General features: G+C 39.5%; 1 protein-coding gene across 7 annotated transcripts in view; it reads left to right on the top strand.

The window, feature by feature from the left end:
• The window catches only part of PHKB (phosphorylase kinase regulatory subunit beta), a 116,065-nt gene extending 95,461 nt beyond the window's left edge, over positions 1–20,604 (top strand). For all 7 annotated transcript variants that reach the window (XM_042480744.1, XM_042480743.1, XM_042480738.1 and 4 more), the window contains 5 exons: positions 10,119–10,253; positions 15,378–15,507; positions 16,575–16,682; positions 17,534–17,674; positions 19,796–20,604. In XM_042480744.1, coding sequence (XP_042336678.1) covers positions 10,119–10,253; positions 15,378–15,507; positions 16,575–16,682; positions 17,534–17,674; positions 19,796–19,933 — 652 coding nt within the window. In that variant the 3' untranslated portion in view covers positions 19,934–20,604. The remainder of the gene's footprint in view (positions 1–10,118; positions 10,254–15,377; positions 15,508–16,574; positions 16,683–17,533; positions 17,675–19,795) is intronic.
• Positions 20,605–21,066: the final 462 nt, after the last annotated feature.

Consider the following 21,066-nt stretch of genomic DNA (forward strand, 5'->3'; position numbering starts at 1 on the left):
ATTGCATGAATGTTTGAGACACCTGGTTGCCCTTTGCCACTTAAAGTAGGGGAAGCTCCCACAAACAAAACAGGGCAAACTCTTCATAGGAAAAGCCATGCAGAACAACAAATGACACTCTCTCCCATTCATGGCACAGAGTAGCAGAGACCTGTAGAGAGCATGAAGGATCTTTATTAGATAAAAATAAATGTTGTCATCCTGACTAGAAACTATTGATGACCTGTGCTCCGTGATTTTTTTTAATTGCCTTTTAAAGCTGTCTAAGTTGGCTGACATCACTACATCTTGTGGCAGTGAATTAGGAAGACATCTATTGAGACTATTAATATTAGCAAAAGTTCACAATGTGACAACCTGCCTCCCCACTTGAATAACTTCATGGAAAGCACATTACTCCTAATGTATTGATGCTGCACTGTCCTCCTGTTCTCATCCAGAAACAGTTCAAGGTGCTGGTCAGGACAGGCCTAAATGGTTTTTCTGTGGGAGGCAAAGCAACAAATGACACTCCTCTTCCATAAATCTCCAAAAGGGACATGAAAGGTTCTTTTTAAGCAAAAAATAATTAAAATAATATTTTGGAGATTTGAAGGCCACATACAACCCATAGTGCACAATTTCCCATTTCTGCAGTAGATTGCCACTTAAGTTGGCAAAAGATGGTGGTTTTTCAGTTGATATTTAATTGATGAAATTTCATTCTGTTCTGCTATGAGGAGTTCTCTCTCTCTTCATTCACCCTTGATTGTTGTTTCTGTTTTCAGTTGATCTAGACTATAAAGATAAATCAGTCAATCAAAAGTTTTCCAGCGATGGAGGTGGAAACATCCTATATCATGGGTTGATTCCATCTCATGGCTCTGAATAGACAGGAAAAACAGACTTGAAGGAATCACCACCAGAGAGAGCAACCCCCACCATCCCTCCGTCTTTGTCCTGCCTTGGCACCAAATAGGCTGTGTTTTTCCTTTTCTCTTCCTTCCTTTATTTTACCGTAAAGATTTTAATATTTCTTCTAATATTTCATCTATTCTTCATATATTCATGATCTGTTCTCTCCTACCTTGATAACTACCTACAAAAACAGGTATGTTTTCTTTAGTCTTGCTCTATCCTTTTGACTTTCTAACCTTTTCTGCTGAAACAAAGCCAAACAGGGAGGACAGTTCAGTAGCTGCTGTGCTGTGAGGCAACTAGGCCCAGCTCCAGCATTAAAGAAGCAGACAGCCCAGCCATGTCTGGCTGAAGGGGCTAAAAGGCCAGAGAGCCCAGGCACAGCCAGAGGAGGGAGATCCCTCTGTTCTTGACCAGATGCGCTCTGCTGCAGACTCCAACTCCTACAAGGGGTCTGGGCAGTGAGATGGAAAACCTAAAAGGAATTGGCGTGGTCGAGGAGGGTGATCCCCCTGTCCTTTATCAAATGGTGCCACACTGCAGACACCAACCTCAGCTAGGGGTTTGGGTGGCGAGATGGAGAACCTAAGAGGATCTTGGTGTGGCCGGAGGAGGGAGAACCATCTGTCCTTGGCCAGATTGCGCCCCACTGCAAACATCAAACCCTGCAAGAGGTTTGGGCAGTGAGAGAGAGGGAGAGGAGGCAGATCTGAAGAGGTGAGTGGTGATCTGATTCCTAATCCTATGTTTGTGGATTAAGCTTTACCCAAGAAGTTTGCTTCTGGCTTGCATTGCCAGTTTGAAAGAGACGTCAGTTCCCTCCAAAGTACAAGTAGAGAGTTCCCCACCAAAACCAACTGTCTCCTCCTCCTCTTCTCCTTCCTCCATGATCCACTCAGACTGAAAGGATTTCCCAAGATTTCCCAGGTGTGGGGAGTCTTCTCCATCTGCCCCATCATCCCCTAGTTTGGAGTTTTCAGTCACTCCCAGGAGGGAATTTGGTCAAGGCATTTATTTATTGTGCTTGCCTTTTTGAAAGAAGAGACAAAAGCTGAACTGAACAATCACACCCATCTTACTTAAATGTAGGATAGTGACATGGCCTTCATCTTCCACATTTACATGCTATGACTGTTGGGTTGCCTTGAATTAAAAGAGGCTTCCTTTGGAAGACACACATCTTGTGGTTATCACATAAGTGATATGCCTCAGTTCACCTATCTGTTGGTCAGGGAGCTTTGGTAAGTCCCATGTTATAGGATGTTTCCACCTCCATCGCTGGAAAAAGGAACATTGGTTCTTACCTGTGAGATGTTCATTTTCAGCTATGTAGGTGGAAATACCCTCCCCTCCCAAGAACTGAGGAGGCTGTTTCCCTTGGCTCTGCAAGGGTAGTAATTAGTTACTTTTAGTTTGAGTTTCTGGTAATTTCTATTTATTATATTTACTGTATATACTCATGTATAAGTCTAGAAATTTTAGTCAAAAAATTGACCCAAAAAACCCGAGTCAACTTATCCACAGGCCAATACAGGTAGAATTTTGTAAGTTCTTTGGCATTGTTTTCCTTTGAATCATCCCTTAGATCCTTTGTTATATGCCCCTAGATTTTACCCTCAATTTATCCACAGGTCATATCAAAATCCATAATTTTGACCCCAAAACTTACCCTCGGCTTATACATGAAGTCAACTTATAGTCAAGTATATACAGTATATTTTCATTCAATGCTCTCTGAGTTTGTTTTGCATCTTCGGCTATAATATTGACGGAGGAATGGTGAAGGTTGCTCCCTCTGGCAGTGACTCCTTCGAGTCTGTTTTTCTTGCTTATTTGGAATCAACGCATGATATAGGATACTTCCATCTACAGTGCACCCTCCCCTTATGCAGGGATCAATGGCGAATCCCTCCGCATAAGGGGAAATCAGCATATCCTGAAGCCCCATAGGAAGTAATGGGGCTTGCGCCCATGGCGCGCAGTGGTGGGCGACGTGCACACACCATGGGCACATGACCCATTAGTTCTTCCGGGGTGCGCAACGGGCTCTTCCGGCGCAGTTTTCAGCATATGCTGAAAGCCACATATGGCATGTCTGTGTAAAAAGTAGGTGCACTGTATATTGCTGACAATGAACATTTCACAGGTTGGAACCAGTGTTCCTTTTTCATACTGATGGAGAGACAAGCAATCCTGTTGATGAGTAAAGCCCAGGTTTGCGTGGCAGGTGCTTTCCCCCCCAACCATCAGATGTTCACTGTAGCAAATCCTGTGCAATTTATGCTCTCATCTAGTGTTGTGCGTATGCTGTTTTCCCAATGACACTTTAAATTGTTAAGTTATCAACACTCTATCCTGAAATACTGACAGCGCAATAGAGAGCATTAAATTATGGATAGCATACCTGGGGCCTGTATCTGGGGCTTCTAGTTGCCTAAAGGTAGCAGAAACCTGAAAACAATACTGTACATCTTCTCTATATTTGCATACATCTTTTGATCTAAATTAGTTGCAATGGCAATTAGAAATGGGATATTCCATTGCAGTTACATTTCACACAGAGGCTGTAATTCACAATCTACTTAAGGCAACATGTACAGTATGTGCTTAAACGGGTGCTTCCTTGTCAGTTTTTGTAGGAGTAAGCCAGCTGAGTGATGTGTAGATTGCCAGTTTTATTCCTTCAGTCTCACACAGCTAAAGCTTTGGGTTCCCAGCAGAGGTGACAGAACTAGTGCCACAGATTTCAGCATTCAAGGTAGAGGAAGATGTGTGTGACTGCCCCAAAAGAGCCCAGAACACGCAGTATAAGCCTCCCAGTCACAGTATTGCATAGATGCATCATTTTATAAAGCCCTAAACAAAATTTTATAGCGATGTTTGTTTTTCAGAACGTTATGGTGCTATATTTTCTTGCCTTTGATGTTTTGGCCTTATTGCTAGTTTACCTTCAAAGGCAGAATTTAAATTTCTTTCCATCAGATAACAGTCTCTTCTTCTGAGATTCCTTAGGCCCTACAATCGACACATGCTTCTCTTTTTCCATAAACAAAGCCCTTAGTTTTTCCTGTTTACACTACCTGCTTTGCTTGAGAAGCACCACTTTTTCTGCTTAAATGTGCTGTAAATGTAAGACTAAATGGCATGAATAGGTACATTTAGCCACATGAATATAATAAATGATAAGATACGGCATATTCTTTAAATGTAATTTATATTTTTAAATCCTTGATTTTACAGAAGAAAATAGACTTGAAAATAATAATAATAATAATAATTTGTTTTATTTATATACCGCTATTCCAAAGATCATAGCGGTGAACAGCAAGTAAGCTAATTAGCAAGTAAGCTAATTTGCTCCCAACAGTCTGGGTACTCATTTTAGCGACCTCGAAAGGATGTAAGCCTGAGTCGAGCTTGGGCCCTTTCGCTGGTCTTGAACTCGCAACCTTATGGTTGTGAGTGAATGGCTGCAGTACAGGCATTTAACCACTGCGCCAGCAGGGCTCCACTGGGTTATATTTGATTTCCAGCACACACCTAAGAATATTCTAGGGTTGATATGACTAGTTATTTAGTAATTTTTAAATCCATACCTTGGGGAAAAGTTAATATATCAAGAACTAGGACTAGGACTTCCTTGCTTCATTTTTATCCAGTACAGTGGGTCCTTGATATCCAGGACCCCCCATAGATACCAAAATCCATGGATGGTCAAGTCCCATTAAATACAAAGGCTTAGTAAAATTGTTTCTCTTATATAAAATGAACACTCAGAATCTCCCTGCTAGCATGGTTATACTGATTCGGTGTTTGTGGGAGTATTAATCCAAAGAGGTAACCTTTCAACAGTCTGAGCTAAAGAAATGTATGGAACATCTCCTTACTTCTTGACTCATTGCAACAGATGGCTTTGCTGTACACTCAATGGAACAGAGAGCCTTAGAGCACCTTAAAGATGGCAATATGTTTATTATTGCCATAGGCTTTATGGATCTGTCTTGGTGTGTGCATAACTATATGTGCATGCTTGTGTGTGAGTATACACAAACGGCTTTAGAGAACAAAATGTAAAAAGGAGGGCTCCACAAGACACATTAAAAATGTTTTTATAGAAGCTCCAGAAATTGTTTTATTGCTTTTCTAAGAGATGAATTATGTGCTTCATTCTCCTTTGCACGTTAATTGGTTGCTGTTAAGGGGCACACCTTTTCCTCTTACAAGCTGTTTAGCTGCTTTTAGGTACTGAATGCTTACTTAGGTGTTAATTAGGAGTGGAATGCAGAAGTCAGCTTGTTAACTCTTCAGTTTGCAGGTAGCATGCTAAGTTCATCTAGGCTTTAATTTCAATTCCTTTGCAATTTCACTTTAGCCACCTTTGTTTCTGACAACTTGATAATGAGGCTTTTGTAAAGAGTGTCAGTGCACAGGGGCAGTATCTGCTTAAGGGGACACGCTAAACAGAGGGATAAAATTTTGGTCTGATAGCTTCAGATTTAAACCCTGAACACAAATAGGTAATGATCTGTACAGTTATCATTGTTGAATTCTTTTTATAAAAATAGGTAGCAATGTTACTTCCCAATACTGTATTTCAGTTCATTTATTTTGCACATTTCAAGTAAACAAAATGATTTTTAAAAATAGCTTTGTTAATAGGAATCAAATATATTTTATAGGGAGCAGAAAGTTTCTCCAGCTGCAGTGCACAAATTCTTCATTTAAATGGTGATGCATATTGGAGAATAGTTTAGAGTTTCTTAAGGATGTGTTCTGGGATCCCATAATACAGGTACCTTGCTGAAGTTGAAAAGGTCTAGATCAAGCCTATGGGTGTCACTGTTTTATCCTGACATATGGGTGTTAATAACTGCAGTTATTTTTTCCAGCTGTGGGTTACCCAGTTGTTGGGAGTCCTGTTTTTCAACCTTGGGATGAATAATTAATATGTTTTCCATCCCGAGTCTGGACAATGCCTAGGTGACAGACAACCTGGGAGTCCCCTGTATACTGGTTTGAATTCCAATGTATAAGAAAGACAGGCCAGAAGTATATGAAAAAAAGAAAAAACCTTCATTAACTCTCTTCCCCCCACTAAAATTGTCATTTTTTGTATTTTTTCATTTCTGAAAACCAGTCTCCTTCTTTGTTCCAAGGTTAATTCCATACCCTCATTTCATCATTATCATCCACTCCAGTGAACAAAATTAACCTTCTCCCAGAAATTCTGGCTTGATAATTATTAGATTTGGTATCTCATTATTAATTTGTGTGCTAGCTTTCTTAGTGAAGTAGATCCAAATCCTGACAGCCCATTACTATACAGAATTCCAATCAAATGTATTCTAGCCAGACCTTGTCAGTCAATTTCCCTTTTTGCAGACAGTGCCTCTTAAGATTTGGAAGGGGTGCATATATGCCATTTTTTACCTTAACTTTTATAGTAGTAGAACATTTCATGTAACCCATTAGAGATGGAGAATACTTCAATGAGTGGAATTCCTCTCTCTTTCTCTCTCCCTCTCTCTCTGTCCATAAATTAACTGGTTCACTGAGGCTGATTTTTCAAGAAACATGATCCTGTATTTGTTGCATCAGCACAATGCTGTTGTGTCTGAAGGGAAGACCAGAACTGCAATTGAGCCTGGAAGTTGTTTCTTCACTGTGTCCCTCCCTTTCTAATCTCCATTAAAATTTGCTTCAGCAAATCTGTATTTAATCCTTTGACATGAGAGGAGCCAAGGACTTTCTCTAGTGCAAACTGCCCTTGATCATTTAATTTGACTGACTGAAATGCAATTGTTTAGGTACCTAAACATTTCTGTATTGGGGTACACTATGTACAGTGGTCCCTTCTTTTACGCGGGGGATCTGTTCTGCTTAAAACAAATTCCGCGTTTGCTTGAGCCCCATTAGAAGTAATGGGGCTCTTGCAGTGGCACAGTGGCACGGCGGCGCACACGCACCACAGGTGCGCATGCCATTATTCCTTCTGGCGTGTGGTGCAGCTTCTTCCGGCGTTGCTTTCAGCATATGCGTATAATGAGTGCAATCTGTTCCTTAATTCTTGGGGCACATGTGGCTCCCTCTTCTCATCTAGCTCCTATTTTATACCTGGTTCCATTAGATGGGCCTTCTATAGTTCTGTTAGAAAATAAAGTCGATCCTTCAAAGCTTACATCTGCTGACTGGTTTACATCATGTTGAAGAACGGAGCTGAATAGTGTGTTATTCTGCTTGCTTAGAGTTAAGAAAATTGCCACTGAATGCACTTTAGTGCTATTCATTCAGCTCCTGTGTATAGTGTTATACAGTGTCTACTGATGGATGATTTATCAAGCAAGTATTAACAGCTCTTGGAATAGCATTACTCTTGCTAAGACAGTCTTGAAGGCATAAACGTGAGCAATGCAGTATAAAAGAGGAAGAAAAATTACCTTGAATGAAAAGTCCTAAACAGCTTCTTTCCAGTATTTCCAACAGTCTGAGGCCTGGTACACACCGCCAAGAAGCAGTGTCCTGGCGGCAATAGTAGGGCTTGGGACCGTGCACCAACTGCACAGTCCTGAGCCCTACTATGTGTGGGCAGTGGCCTGATGACAGCATCCTGTCCACACGGGCGCCGTCATCTTTATGTAAGGGACATGCAGTGTCCGCACGTCACTGCATGTCCGTTACGTCATGCAATGGTGCACTCGCGATGTAACCCGGAAGTACTGGGTTCTTTTTACTCCTGAGGGACAACATGCTGTTTGGCGGCTGGGGCATCCCTCCGGAGTTAAAATGGGCGCCTGCAGACCGCCGTTTTTGGGCAGTCTGTACTGCATCTAAATTTCATTTTGATCCCAGCACTGGTCCAGCAGTATTTGTTAGTGTGAAGAAATAAGATTTGTGCTGTGGAAATAAGTAGATAGTATAGTATCTTCATTACATACATTGCATGATGATAATAAAGAAAAATTTAAAATGTAATGATGATAGAAATACATACCTGAGCCGGCAATTTGGGAAACAAGAGGCTAAAGATGTCTTCTCACATTCTAATCAATGCTGTGTGTTATTTTTAGTTAATTTCAGAATTTCATGCAGAAAAAAAAATCACAATTAATTTGAAACATTGTGTGCCTGGGGCATATTGTGGTTGATGCCAGAGTAGCATTTTGCCATTTAACCACAGATGGAAATGTGGGGATAGCAATGCCTTTTGAAAAGGTATTTCACTGGTTGAGGCTAATTAAACAGTAAACAAAAAACTCAAATTCAAATGAGTGTTCAGTAAAGCAGAGGTTAAGTGATGTAGTCCATATATGCTCCACTAAGCAGACAAGTTCATTTTAATCTAAATGGTAGTGTCTTTTAACAGCTGGGTGCTAGCTTTTCAAGCAATTTGAATAGCCCATTAAACAGTCCAAGTAAACAGTACATTCATTCTTCCATTTATGGATTTGCAGAGAATTGTGCTGAAGATGTTTGACTCACCAAATCTCATGTTATCAGACTTTTCAGCCATATCCTCATAGCTGTGTTCTGAGTGGACCTTCCAGAGCAATAATTTGTAGACTTGGGATATTTTTACTTAAGTTTTTTATTTAAAGAGGAGAAGCAAGCTTAGTGGTAAAGTAGCACATTTTAAAGATTAGTTAATTATCTAATATTTTAACTTGTGAAAAATCTAAACTAAGAAATAAGCATAGAAATCTACCCTATGTTGTTTTTTAAATATGGGATATGCTATTTGTAAGCTGCCCTGAGATCTCTTGATATAGGGCAGGAATGAATGAATAAATAAATAGATAAACAAACATGTGTTTAGACTATTGACAACTAGTGTAATTATTTATATTGATTCTTTCTAAGTACTTCTAAATACTTCCTTCATCTCTATATGAGCTGTTGATTGTCCACATTAGTTTGTTTAGGTATAGTACAGCACATACATACATACACACATACATTAAAGTGTCCCAAGCTGTTTGTTTTGAAAGACAAATTATTATTATTATTATTATTATTATTATTATTATTATTATTATTATTATTTTATTCAAAATTAACAATATAATTATAAATCTGTGTCAAATACAGTCATATACTGTATTATCCAATCAAATCATCTATAAATATCTATGCATCCATCCACTAATATGTAATGTGTGTTGTTATTCTGCTTCTATAACATATGAGTGGATGCTGAAAAGTTCTCAGCCTGACCAAGGAGCAATGAAACCTACATGCTATTCCACATATCTCCCTCAAAATTCAACACACTTGGCTCATTGTTTCTGAAGTTTCTTTAATGCTTCCCAAATCATTCTGATGTCAGTTCACTGAAATGCTGATCTGCTGCTTCTGTCACCTCTGAGTCATTTGAAAAATTCCTTTTTTCCCCTCAAACTCTTTTTAAGGTTTCAAAACAGAAAATAACCTGACGGAGCAAGATCTTATTAGTAGGGTGGATGATCTGAAACCCCAAATTTTTCAAAACATCTATCGTCTTGCCAAAACTGGTAGCAGGTGCATTGTCCTGCAAAAAAACCAACACCTTTCTGCAGCTTCCTTCACCATTTTTCCTTCAATGCCTTCTTTTATCAGTGCTGTAAGTTGAAATAGTAGTATGTATTAACCATTTGGCCCTTCCAAAAATAGTAATCAAAATACCTTCCTTATCCCAAAAAACTGTGGCCATGACTTTTCCTGCTGACCTTATAAATAGATGTTTTTCACATGTCTATTATACTTTGAATATAGAGATGTTATATTTTTGTGTATGACTTTGTGTGATGAGTTAAAAAACAATTCATTTTCAGCTGCATGCACAGGTATTGTGTAGTTACATAAATGTAGTATTTGTTTAATGCAGGTTTTTGTATTGGTTTTTGTCTTTTGGTATGTACAGTTTTGTGCGTGTTTTTACAGCAGCTTCCTTGGAATGTGCTGGGAACCATGCCAGTCCACAAAGCTGTCTTGCATCCTTCAAACCTCCTTCCTGTGGCATCTAGCAAACAGCAAAACATGAAGATGTTTCAGCTTTAGTGAACTACACAATATTAACTGAGTTTGTTTAACTGTGTTACATGTTTTACAGGTTTAGTACAGTCCTTTCATATGAGATTTTCTCTTCCTGCCTGTCTTGATGGAGGTGATTTCATTCACCAGTATTTCTTGTTCCTACTTGGTTCTTCAAAATAAAGATTGAGTTCATGGTTGTTTTTATTTTTCAGATGGATTGTGCACGCCATGAAGTATGAACTACAGATCCGTGCAGGGGAGATGCCCCCCATAGATTTATACCAGCTGTCACCCAGTGGGGTGAAGCAGCTTCTCTTGGATATTCTTCAGCCTCAGCAGCAAGGAAGGTAACAGCTCTCTCTCAGTAAGCCTCTCACAGTGGCGTTCCTCACCGATTGATTGTACCTACTCTGTTTTCTTTGGATTTTGTTTTCTTTCCTCTTTGCAACCAGTTCTTTTCTCACTTTTTTTTTTTTTTTTTTTTTTGGAGGTTGCAAAGACAAAAACAGACACAGATGAGTATATCCGCTCACTCTAGTCTCCCTGCACAGGGCTTTGCTCTATCATCAGATTTTGATACTTTAGTTGGCAATAGCTACAGGCATCTGGTGTGTAGGATTTCCCTCACCTAGCTTGACACTGGGAAGGAAGCCAGCATAACCCAAAGACTAGTTACTTCAGAAGTTTGTTTCAGTTAGAGCAAGGTTTATCTGCTGATTGCTGACTTCTTTCTTCTGTGCTTTCTTATTAAATCCCCTCTCTCATCAGCATTCTCAGGCTGTAGCACATTGCCTGGGGTGTGTTGCTTCAAGATTCACTTGGTTAAAATTAGCTGCCTGTGTGAGTGTGCATGTGTGTGCCACAAACAACCACAGTGGATTCTGAGGACAGTAGTGTCATGCTGTGACTAAATCACTGCTAGGCAGCAGAAATCTGACTGTAATGTAGAATTTTGCACAGTTAGTGTACTATTTGGAGGTGGGGGAATGGCTTTCACATGGTAGGGGCTCTGCTGTGCTGAATTTCAGCATTGCCTGCTATAAGTCATAACAAATGCTTGGTTGTCTTTGATTATCTCCTTCCCCACTGCAGTTCCCATCTCTTCATGTGTCATAGAATCATAGAGTTGGAAGAGACCACAAAGGCCCGCCGTGCAGGGACTCTCAATCAAAGCATCCCCGACAGATGGCCATCCAGCCTCTGCTTAAAGACCTCCAAAGAAGGAGACTCTGGGGGGAGTGTGTTCCACTGTCAAACAGCTCTTACTGTCAGGGAGTTCCTCCTAATGTTGAGGTGGAATCTCTTTTCCTGTAGCTTGCATCCATTGTTCTACGTTCTAGTCTCTGGAACAGCAGAAAATAAGGTTGCTCCATCCTCAATGTGACACCCCTTCAAATGCTTAGAGTAGGTTATCATATCACCTCTTAACCGTCTCTTCTCCAGGCTAAACATACCCAGCTCCTTAAGTCTTTCCTCTTAAGGCATGGTTTCCAGACTCTTCACCATTTAGGTGGCCCTCCTTTGGACATGCTCCAATTTGTCAAAATCCTTTTTGAACTGTGGTGCCCAGAACTGGAAATAGTATTCCAGGTGAGGCCTGACCAAAGCATAATATAGTGGCACTATTACTTCCCTTGATCTAGACACTATACTTTGATGACCACTTTAATTACCACCACTTGGTTTCATTTTATGACAGCACCCTAGGCTTTTCATCCCACTGCTGCCACCAAATTGTTACAGACTCTTTTTAAAATCTTTGTTTTAAAAGATCTTATATCAGTAGCTTGGATAAATATTCAAACTCCAGATGAAGCTTTCTTGAATTACAACAAAACTTTATTTAAACAGCTTTTTGATAATGTTTTTCTTGTTGAGATGTTATATAAACTTGTTATTTCATGTTCTTATTTTCTTGCCTTCACTTTGTTATACAGTAGTTATAGTTTACTTTACAACTCTCTCTCTCCAGAGAACAATAGGTACTTCTATCCAGGACCTACTCAGTCCTTATGTTAGGTTACTTTCCTAAACTTAGCTCTGTATAGCTACTGATATCCCGCAGGATACTACACTATAGTAACTCCCTTTCCTAGAGTTCTGTATGTGTCCAGAGTCCCTTCCTTCTGGATCATAACTATCTGTCCCTCTCTGGACATAGCAGAATCTGAATGTGGTTGGGAATGAAGATGGGTTAAAGTATTTGAAAAGTAAGAAGAAGATGGCCTTTCTGGCCATGAGACTTGTGCCTATATATCAGGACTCTCATGATTAGAGGGGCACTGACCTGAAATACTCACAAAGGAGAAATTGGATAATACTTAATAAGAAATACCTCTGCTGAGATTTTTCAAATGTTGATGAACTTTTCAACAGCCTTCCTGGGTCCAGCTTGTTTTTCCTTATGACATCTCTAGCAAGTTTGACTTCAGTGTTTGTACAAAACAAGTTTTTAAAATAACTCTGAACATTTGGTGTGGCAGATTCCCTGCCAAATAATTTGCATGTGTGTATAGGCACTTCTAATATCAACACCTTCCCACCCACCCCCAAAGAGAGAGAGAGAGAGAGCTTAATTTTCTCTTTGCTGGCAGCTCTGCTAATGTTGATGAAAGTGTGTTATCTTTAGAGCTGAGAAAGATTAGAAACCTGATGAAATGTCTCATTTGCTTTTTCCTAGCCACCTTCTACTTGGGAAGAGGAAGTTTTGAGTAAAACTGTTCTTTTAATCCCCAGTTTTATCTCTTTGTGAAATCAAATTTCTGTACAGCACCAGCAACATGGCTTTTAAATTTTTTTTTACAGACACCTAGAGAGAAATCTTCAAAGGGAAGAGCTAATCTGAGGAGAGATAGATACCCTTGCCTGGAGGCAATAGAAAACACTTTGTATAAATTATAAATGTGTACCTTCAAGTTGTCAATCAACTTATGATGACCCCATAAATTTCATATGGGTTTCTTAGGCAAGGAATACTCAGAGGTGGTTTCACTAGATCCTTCCTCTGAAGTATGGCCTTTGTTGCCACATGGTATTTGTTGCCATTCTCCCATCCAAGTATTCACCTTGCTTAGCTTCCAAGATCAGACAGGATATAGTATCTTTAGGGATATCGAGAAAGAGAAATTAAAGGTATAATTACCATATATACTTGACTGTAAATTATTATTATTATTATTATTATTATTATTATTCTGTTTATTTATATCCTGCTTTCCTCCTGGTACAGGGACTCAAGGCAGCTAACAAATCTAAATATTTCAAATGAAAACAGTATAAAACATTAAAAATACAAAGTTTAAAAACAGTTAAACAATTCAAACAATTAAAAACATTACATTATTAAAATTTAAAAATGTAAAACTCTTCAAAACAAAAATCAAAACATCACCCATGTCAATATGCAAAGGCCTGGTGGCATAAAAACTTTTTTTACCTACTGTCACAAAGAAAGCAAAGATGGAGCCATCCTGGTCTCTCTAGGGAGGGAGTTCCAGAACTTAGGAGCAACCACTGAGAAGGCCCTCTCTCTTGTTTCCACCAAACGTGCCTGAGAGGGTAGTGGGACAGAGAGAAGGGCTCTCCCAATTATCTCAATACTCTGAAAATACTCAATACTCCGAAAATTAGTGTTAATAGGAAGTCACTCTCCCTGAAATGTTTACCCAGTGTTATGCATTTGTGAGCTCCCTCTGGTGATTCATTCATGGTGAGTCCATGTTTGATAATCTTCTTTGACTCTGGAGACCAGGGTTTGAATAATGGCTCGGTCATGTAAAAACCCACTGAGTGATGGGCAAGTCACACTCTCTCCGCCTAAAAGGATGATAAGTGTAAACCCCCACTGAAGAAACTTGCCAAGAAAACCCTGTGATAGGTTTGCCTTTTGTTGTTGTGTGCTTTCATAGAATCATAGAATCGTAGAGTTGGAAGAGACCACAAGGGCCATCCAGTCCAACCCCCTGCCATGCAGGAAAACACAATCAAAGCATCCCTGACATGGCCATCCAGCCTCTGCTTGAAGACTTCCAAGGAAGGAGACTCCACTACACTCCGAGGAAGGAGTGTGTTCCACTGTCGAACAGCCCTTACTGTCAGGCAGTTCCTCCTAATGTTGAGGTGGAATCTCTTTTCTGCAGCTTGCATCCATTGCTCCGGGTCCTAGTCTCTGGAGCAGCAGAAAACAAGCTTGCTCCCTCCTCAATATGACATCCCTTCAAATTTTTAAACAGGGCTATCATATCACCTCTTTCGAGTCATTTCTGATTTGTGGTGACCCTAAGGTAAACCTTTCGTGGGGTTTTCTTGGCAAGATTTGTTCAGAGGAGGCTTGCCATTGCCTCCCCCTGAGGCTGAGAGCATGTGACTTTCCCGAGGTCACTCAGTGGGTTTTGTGGTCGAGCAGAGAATTGAATCCTGGTCTCCAGAGTCATAGTCCAACACTCAGACAACTACTCTGGCTCAAGATTGCTACAAGTCAAAATCATCTTGAAGGCACACAACAACTGTTTGAAATATTTTTGATTTTGTTTTTAAATTGTTTAATATAGCTTTAATTTCAGTTTTGTATGTTTTTAACTGAATGTGTTTTTATGGTATTGTTCTCCTTTTTTTGTGCTGCCTTGAATCCTAATCAGGGAGAATACATTATGTAAAAAAGAAGGGATGGATGGATGGAATAAGGAAATATAGCCAATCCTACTGGAATATGCTGTGGATTGAACCTGGGACCTAGTGCATGCAAAGCATGTCCTCTGTTGTCAGACAGTGTTCCCTAATTCTATTATGTGTACTTGATCCCTGTCTGACTGTCTTCTGTCGCTTTCTGTTTATATTGATACCTGTCTCAAGTCAGTTTGGGATGTATTTTTGATTTGTCTATGTGTTTTGTGTTTGTCTATTCATGATGAAACACTTATGAATATTTGTTTGCTTAAGAGAACGTATAATAACAGAGTCCTAAATTAAATATAATCTTGAAGAAGAAATGTTGTAAGGGCAGCAGTTAACAAAGGTGAATCCCAGACAAACACTCTTATTAAATTTTCCAAGTACAAGCTTGTGAAAATATTTGAAAATCACAATGTTTTTCTGCATGAATGTTAATTTTTGGTCGTGACCCATAGCAATTGATTTGCTTCATTTCTTTTGTCTTTCTCCTGAAGGAGAATGAATTTTCTGAAAACCATTTGACCTTTTTATAAAGCACACATTTAACTTCACACGTCTACTTTTAAAGCTCAGCATTTTTCTTTGTTTAAGAGTTTAGTTTTGTTCTTTTGAAAATAAAAAGAACTTTATAAAACAAGAAAGTCACCATAGCATATTGTGTTTTGCATCATTGATGGGCTGATTTCTGCTCTTATTTCTTACTGAGCTTAATTAGTCCACCAAAGGAAACATTGTTTTGATCTGGAAGCAGATTGCTTTTGTGAGCTAATACTCATTTTGTTTGCCTTTTTGATTCACAGATGCTGGCTGAACAGACGTCAGATTGATGGCTCTTTGAATCGAACACCAAGTGGTTTCTATGACAGGGTGTGGCAAATCTTGGAGAGGACTCCCAACGGTTTAATAGTGGCTGGTAATTTTTTGCCTCAGGTAAATTTATATGCAGAGTACTCTGGCCACTTTCATTTTTAAGCAGAAGATGGATGCCCACCAATCATGGATTCTTTAGCAGAAAATTTCCCACATTGGAAAGGAACTGGATTAAAACAAAGGGCGTGGAACCACCTTCACCCTCATTCCAGTGGTAGAGAGACCCATACCTTAATTATTAAATATGACTTCCTTTTTGGGCCCAGAGACAGAGAAAAAATATTGGAGAATGGTCCTATATTTAGTAACTGCCACCAGATTACTTCTGGCAAAAAAACTGGAAATTAGAGAAAATACTTATGGTTATAGAAGATTATGGAACTAAAAGAGATGGGCAAATGAACAGTGTGGATTAATTTTTAAAAATCAACAAAAATTCAGAAAGGGAATGGAATCTCATGGTAAAATATCTGAATAGGTTTGGGATATAAAAGAAACATTAGAATATAGTAAGGTGAATGTAAATATGAAATTACAATGTCGGGAGGGGAATAAATATGAGTGAAGGATAAATAAATAATGAGATGTTATCATTTAAGAAAGAAAGTAAATATATACTGGATCAGTTTGAGTCGGTGAGTACCAAGAATGTGGACAAGCTATTAGGTAGAGTGAGGAAAACAACATGCCCTCTCGATCCTTGCCCATCAAGGCTGGTAGTGCGGGGGGAGATGTGATAGTAAAGTATGTGACATATATTATTAACGCATCTCTTAGGGAAGGCCAGTTTCCAACATGTTTGAAGGAAGCGATTGTAAGGCCACTTCTGAAAAAGGCTTCCTTAGATCCTCTGGACATGAATAACTATAGACCACTTTAACATCTTCCATTTCTGAGCAAGTTTCCTGTCCCTGAATAGGTTATTTCTTTCCTGTCTGAAGAACTGTGGGTATGTAATATGTCAGTATTACAACAATTTCTTATTCCGAAGGGAGCATCAGTTTACTCTAACAGATTAATCAAATAGGACCTCTGTTAATTTAATTATCAAATCACAAATCTGACACGAGTCCAGTTCTATATCACTGTTACAGCTCACTTTTGTTATTGCTTTTCTCTTTTTACAGCAACCAACCTTGTCGGACATGACTATGTACGAAATGAATTTTTCCCTTCTGGTTGAGGATATGTTAAAGAATATTGATCAACCTGAATACAGACAAATAATTGTAGAGGTTTGTATTGCATAATATCAATGAGAAATATGAGGTATGAAATCCTTTTACCAGGATATATGATGGGATGACAGTAGTGTGAGATGAGAGGGCTGCTGTTTGAAAGAGAGAAAATGCTTCGTTTTCCATAGGAGTTTAAGTTAGGAAAACTAAGCAGAATAGGGATGTTTACATGAGTGAATGAAAAGAGAGAAAGCAACACAAAGATGGTGCAAAGATTTTAAATCACATTTTGCTACAACGCCTGAAATCCCTAAATGTATCTGTGTGCCTCTTTGCCAATTTGTTCAGTTTCCAACTAGGATGGACTACGTCAACTCAGTAGGTGCTCATGCATCTACATTACAGATGCACAAGATATTTACATGCTGAATAATTAGGAATATGCTGCTATCACTATCCCTGGCACTTGATACATACTGCAGTCTGTCATCTGAGCAACTGTTTATATATAGGGGTCCATGTAAATTGGATTACTGTGTGGTGCCTCCACGTGTGCTTACTTGTAAGCTCTTCGGACATCTACGCTTAACTCACAAATATTGGGAATAGTCCAGATTATTTTTTGCCTTAAATTGTTAGCACATGTTCTTCCTTGTTGTCTCTGTTATCTTGCACCTCCACAGAGCCACCATCACATATATTATTGTTTATTGCAATATATAGTCACAATTGAATGAAACTCATGCATATATGTACCGTTATCCACCAGAAGCACGATCGTTAAAATGTTTAATGTCAGCCAAATTAAAAAGCTTTCACTGGTATTCATATATATTTTCTTGTTGTGGCTTCAATGCATCCACTTAAACTGGATTTCAAATGGTTCTTTTTGCTCTCTCATGGTTTAGCTGTTGATGGTTGTCTCCATTATTCTGGAAAGAAACCCTGAATTAGAGTTTCAGGATAAAGTGGACTTGGATAAACTAGTGAAAGAAGCATTTCATGATTTCCAGAAGGACCAGAACCAACTCAAGGGCATTGAGAAACAAGTCAGTATAATACTCATTCGATAATTAATACTTTTTGGTCTTATTTCTTATGGTCTTTAGTAATCCACAACATAAGCATTATTTTGATATAGAAACAAATCAGATATGTGGAGACTTCCACAAACTCCTTGAGTGAAGAAACAAGGTTATACCATATGTATCTATCCAGTAGATAAGATCTCCACATCATGTAGTTTGGGTTATGTTCCTCCCACTCACTCCAGATAGGCAGGAAAGAAAAAAAGAGACCTTCTGGTGACCTGAGCTCATCTTTGCTACAGCCGCTGCAGTCCTTTTCCTTCTCTTCATTTCTCTTGCTGCGTTGGCAAGGGCTCCGTCCCTTTCCCAGTGGGAGCACAGATGACTTTTGCAAACAGCTTTACAGTAGCATGGGAGCCATGGGAACAGATAGTGAAGGAAATCCCCTCCATGTCTCTGTTTCTCCACATCACCTCCACCCATCCCGTTTAGGGAGGCAGCTGGCCAGAAGCCATGGAAACTTCCCTTGTCAACATCTCCACCCAGCCCGTTTCGGGCCAAGGGTCAGGGAGCCAGGCCAGCCAGAAACCATGGGGAAGAGTTTCTTTGCAGCACCTCTGCCCAGCCTGAAACAGGGCCAGGGGTCAGAGAGCCAAGCCAGGCAGTAGACACATGATAAGGAGTGATTACCAGGGGCCCTCTCTATACAGCCGGCAAAGAACCTTTGCCAGATCTAATGCCCTCGCTCAGGGCAGTCATTGCCAGGAGGCCTCTGCCACTGCCACTGCAGGCACTATGCCTAGCATAAAGTTTGGAACCCTGCCAGGAGGGCAGATGGAGGGATAGGCGTTTGCCCCCCCCCTTCTTCCCACCTCTGGCCCAAAAGGCGCCCAGGACCCCAGCAAGTGTAAGAGATCTCATTGTAGCCTGAGGTACATATGATAGTGTTGCCAGGGCTCCTGCCACAGTCCCTTTGAATTCTTGTGCTGAGATGGGGTGGAAGGAGGTGGAAGATTCCTCTTCTGGCATGTATAGTTGCCATCTTGGCCATATTGCTATAAAGGAAACTGGACAGGGGCTAAGGGAAGGGCTTTAACTTCCAAGTCTAAAATAATCTGTCTCTACATTAGAGATGCTATAATTCTAGAATAACCACTTACCTTTGTTAACCATCACCAGCCCTGTAAAGATGGACGAAAATCAGCTCCTTTACAGAGACTCTTGAGAATGTAGTAGTGTTTCTCTTTCACAGGAGTGTGTAGTTGTAAGAATCATGATCTGTGAAGTGTTCCCTCAGTGCCTTTTAGCTAGAGGTGCTGGAAGAGTCTTGGGCCCATGTACAAGTCACAGGATCTAGGACTTGGTAGATGAATATACTGCAAACTCTCAGAATCCAAGTTAAAGAGAAAATCCCCATCTTGTACCTCCAGAACTGGCCACCTACTTTTCACCTACTTTGGTGGCACTTCTCTCTTTCTCACCATCATCCTCCATCGCTGCTGATCTGCTCTGCTTTTCCTGTCCTTCCTCTGCTGCAGTGTGCTTCCCCAGTCCTACAGTAACTCTGGCATGTTGTCTGTGCCCTTGAAAATATGGTGGTTCCATCAAGCCCAACAGAACAGTACATTGTGTCTGTAGCAAACACAACCATGCTCCATTCCTTTCTGTAGCTGAGGCAACAGCTGCTCACGAATGGTGAGCCTACAGTTCACATACTCTATACGTTTAGCACAAATAAAGCAACGACTTGCTGAAAGACTACAGAATGATTTGCTACTGTTGTGCCTTAACATACAGGTGATGTTTAAAGCACAATAAAAATGTCTGACTCATATTGTTTGGGACAATATTTTTTAATGAATACATATCAGATCTTTAACAAAATGTGTTTTGGATGTCCTTCCCCTCTTTTTCAGTGCTTATGCTTCCTCATCCCTGCTTCCTCAGTATGCCACCCTTCCCTTGTTATTTGGTGGGCATCCAAAATATTCATCATACTAAATGACAGAGAATGTCAAGAGTATGAAGTGCACTTTTCATCACCACACTGCGTTCCATCTGTGGCTCTCCTTGCTGTTAGTTAAGCCTAACTGTTATCCATCAATGTTGTGACTAAGATCAAACTCTTGTTTGTTTATACAGGATGACATGACTTCCTTTTACAACATGCCTCCACTAGGAAAAAGAGGAACTTGCAGCTATTTAACAAAAGCCGTGATGAATTTATTGCTGGAAGGCGAAGTCAAGCCCAGCACAGACGACCCCTGTTCTATTAGTTAAAGCAGATGGAGCCATGTGGCTTCAATAAGATGGTGTTTATTGGATTTCTAATTGCTTAGTTCATTGTTTAATAAACTTGCTTGTATATTGTTTAATTCCTCATTGGAAATGGGAGGAGACCATTTGGGGCAATGTTCTGTCTATGATCTCTGTGGCAAGCTCAGATGCACAGGGTAGCAGATCACACAGCTGATTGTGTAGCAGCCACAAATCATAGTTAATCAAGAAATGAATTCCCTTCATATGTATCCAATGGCAACCTGCACTTTTCCATCCAAGCTCTGTGGTCACATAATGGCTGAGCAAATGCATGCAATGCACTGTAGTTCGTATTGTTTGAGAATTCAGATAGTTAAGGGAAATTAATGAGGTTTATATTCAATTATAATTTAAGCATTGGTGGGGAATGATTGGAGTGATATATTTATATATGTAATTGTGCATTAAATGTGCATTGTAACATCCATCACCTCTGCCCCTTTCATTTGTATTGTACTTCATTATTGAAAGGCATCATCATGAATACTAAATGAAACTCAGGCATAAAGTTAAAAGAATTAACAAGCCCCATGTTTGAATTATTTGTTAACTTTGTGAAGATAACTGTAGCTTTGGGTTTGAATGCTCCAATGAACATTAAGGGTAAAATAAAAACTGCTACACTAAATCCATGTTGTGTCTATAATTGGTTTTCTGTTTATGAATTACATAAAATTACATAGAATGTTAATTGCTTAAAATGCTAATTTTTCAAATGTTAACAAATTGGAGGGAAATTATTTTTGTGAGCATCTTTTCTTGTTACATTCTTCTTTTAATCCAACACAGACATTTTAAATCAGGTATTCTTAACCTGTGGCTCATGCACCCCACTAGGGTCCATAGATGTGTTTTGGGATTTTATGAACCATGTACAATAAGAGTATTTTTCCCCTCTCCATTTTCCTTTTTGTTAACTGAAAACTGTGTTTAAGTGCATTTTTTTCTCGATAAAGGTCCATAGCTTTGATCAGACTGTCAGAAGATTCTTTAACTCAAAAAGATTATGAACCACTGATTTAAATTATGCTACAATGAAGGCAAGGTTGTGAATAAATACAACGTATTTCGATCTTATTAATCAATATTCCTTT

The sequence above is a fragment of the Sceloporus undulatus genome, chromosome 8 (assembly GCF_019175285.1).
Source record: "Sceloporus undulatus isolate JIND9_A2432 ecotype Alabama chromosome 8, SceUnd_v1.1, whole genome shotgun sequence".
In the NCBI taxonomy this organism is placed as follows: domain Eukaryota; kingdom Metazoa; phylum Chordata; class Lepidosauria; order Squamata; family Phrynosomatidae; genus Sceloporus; species Sceloporus undulatus.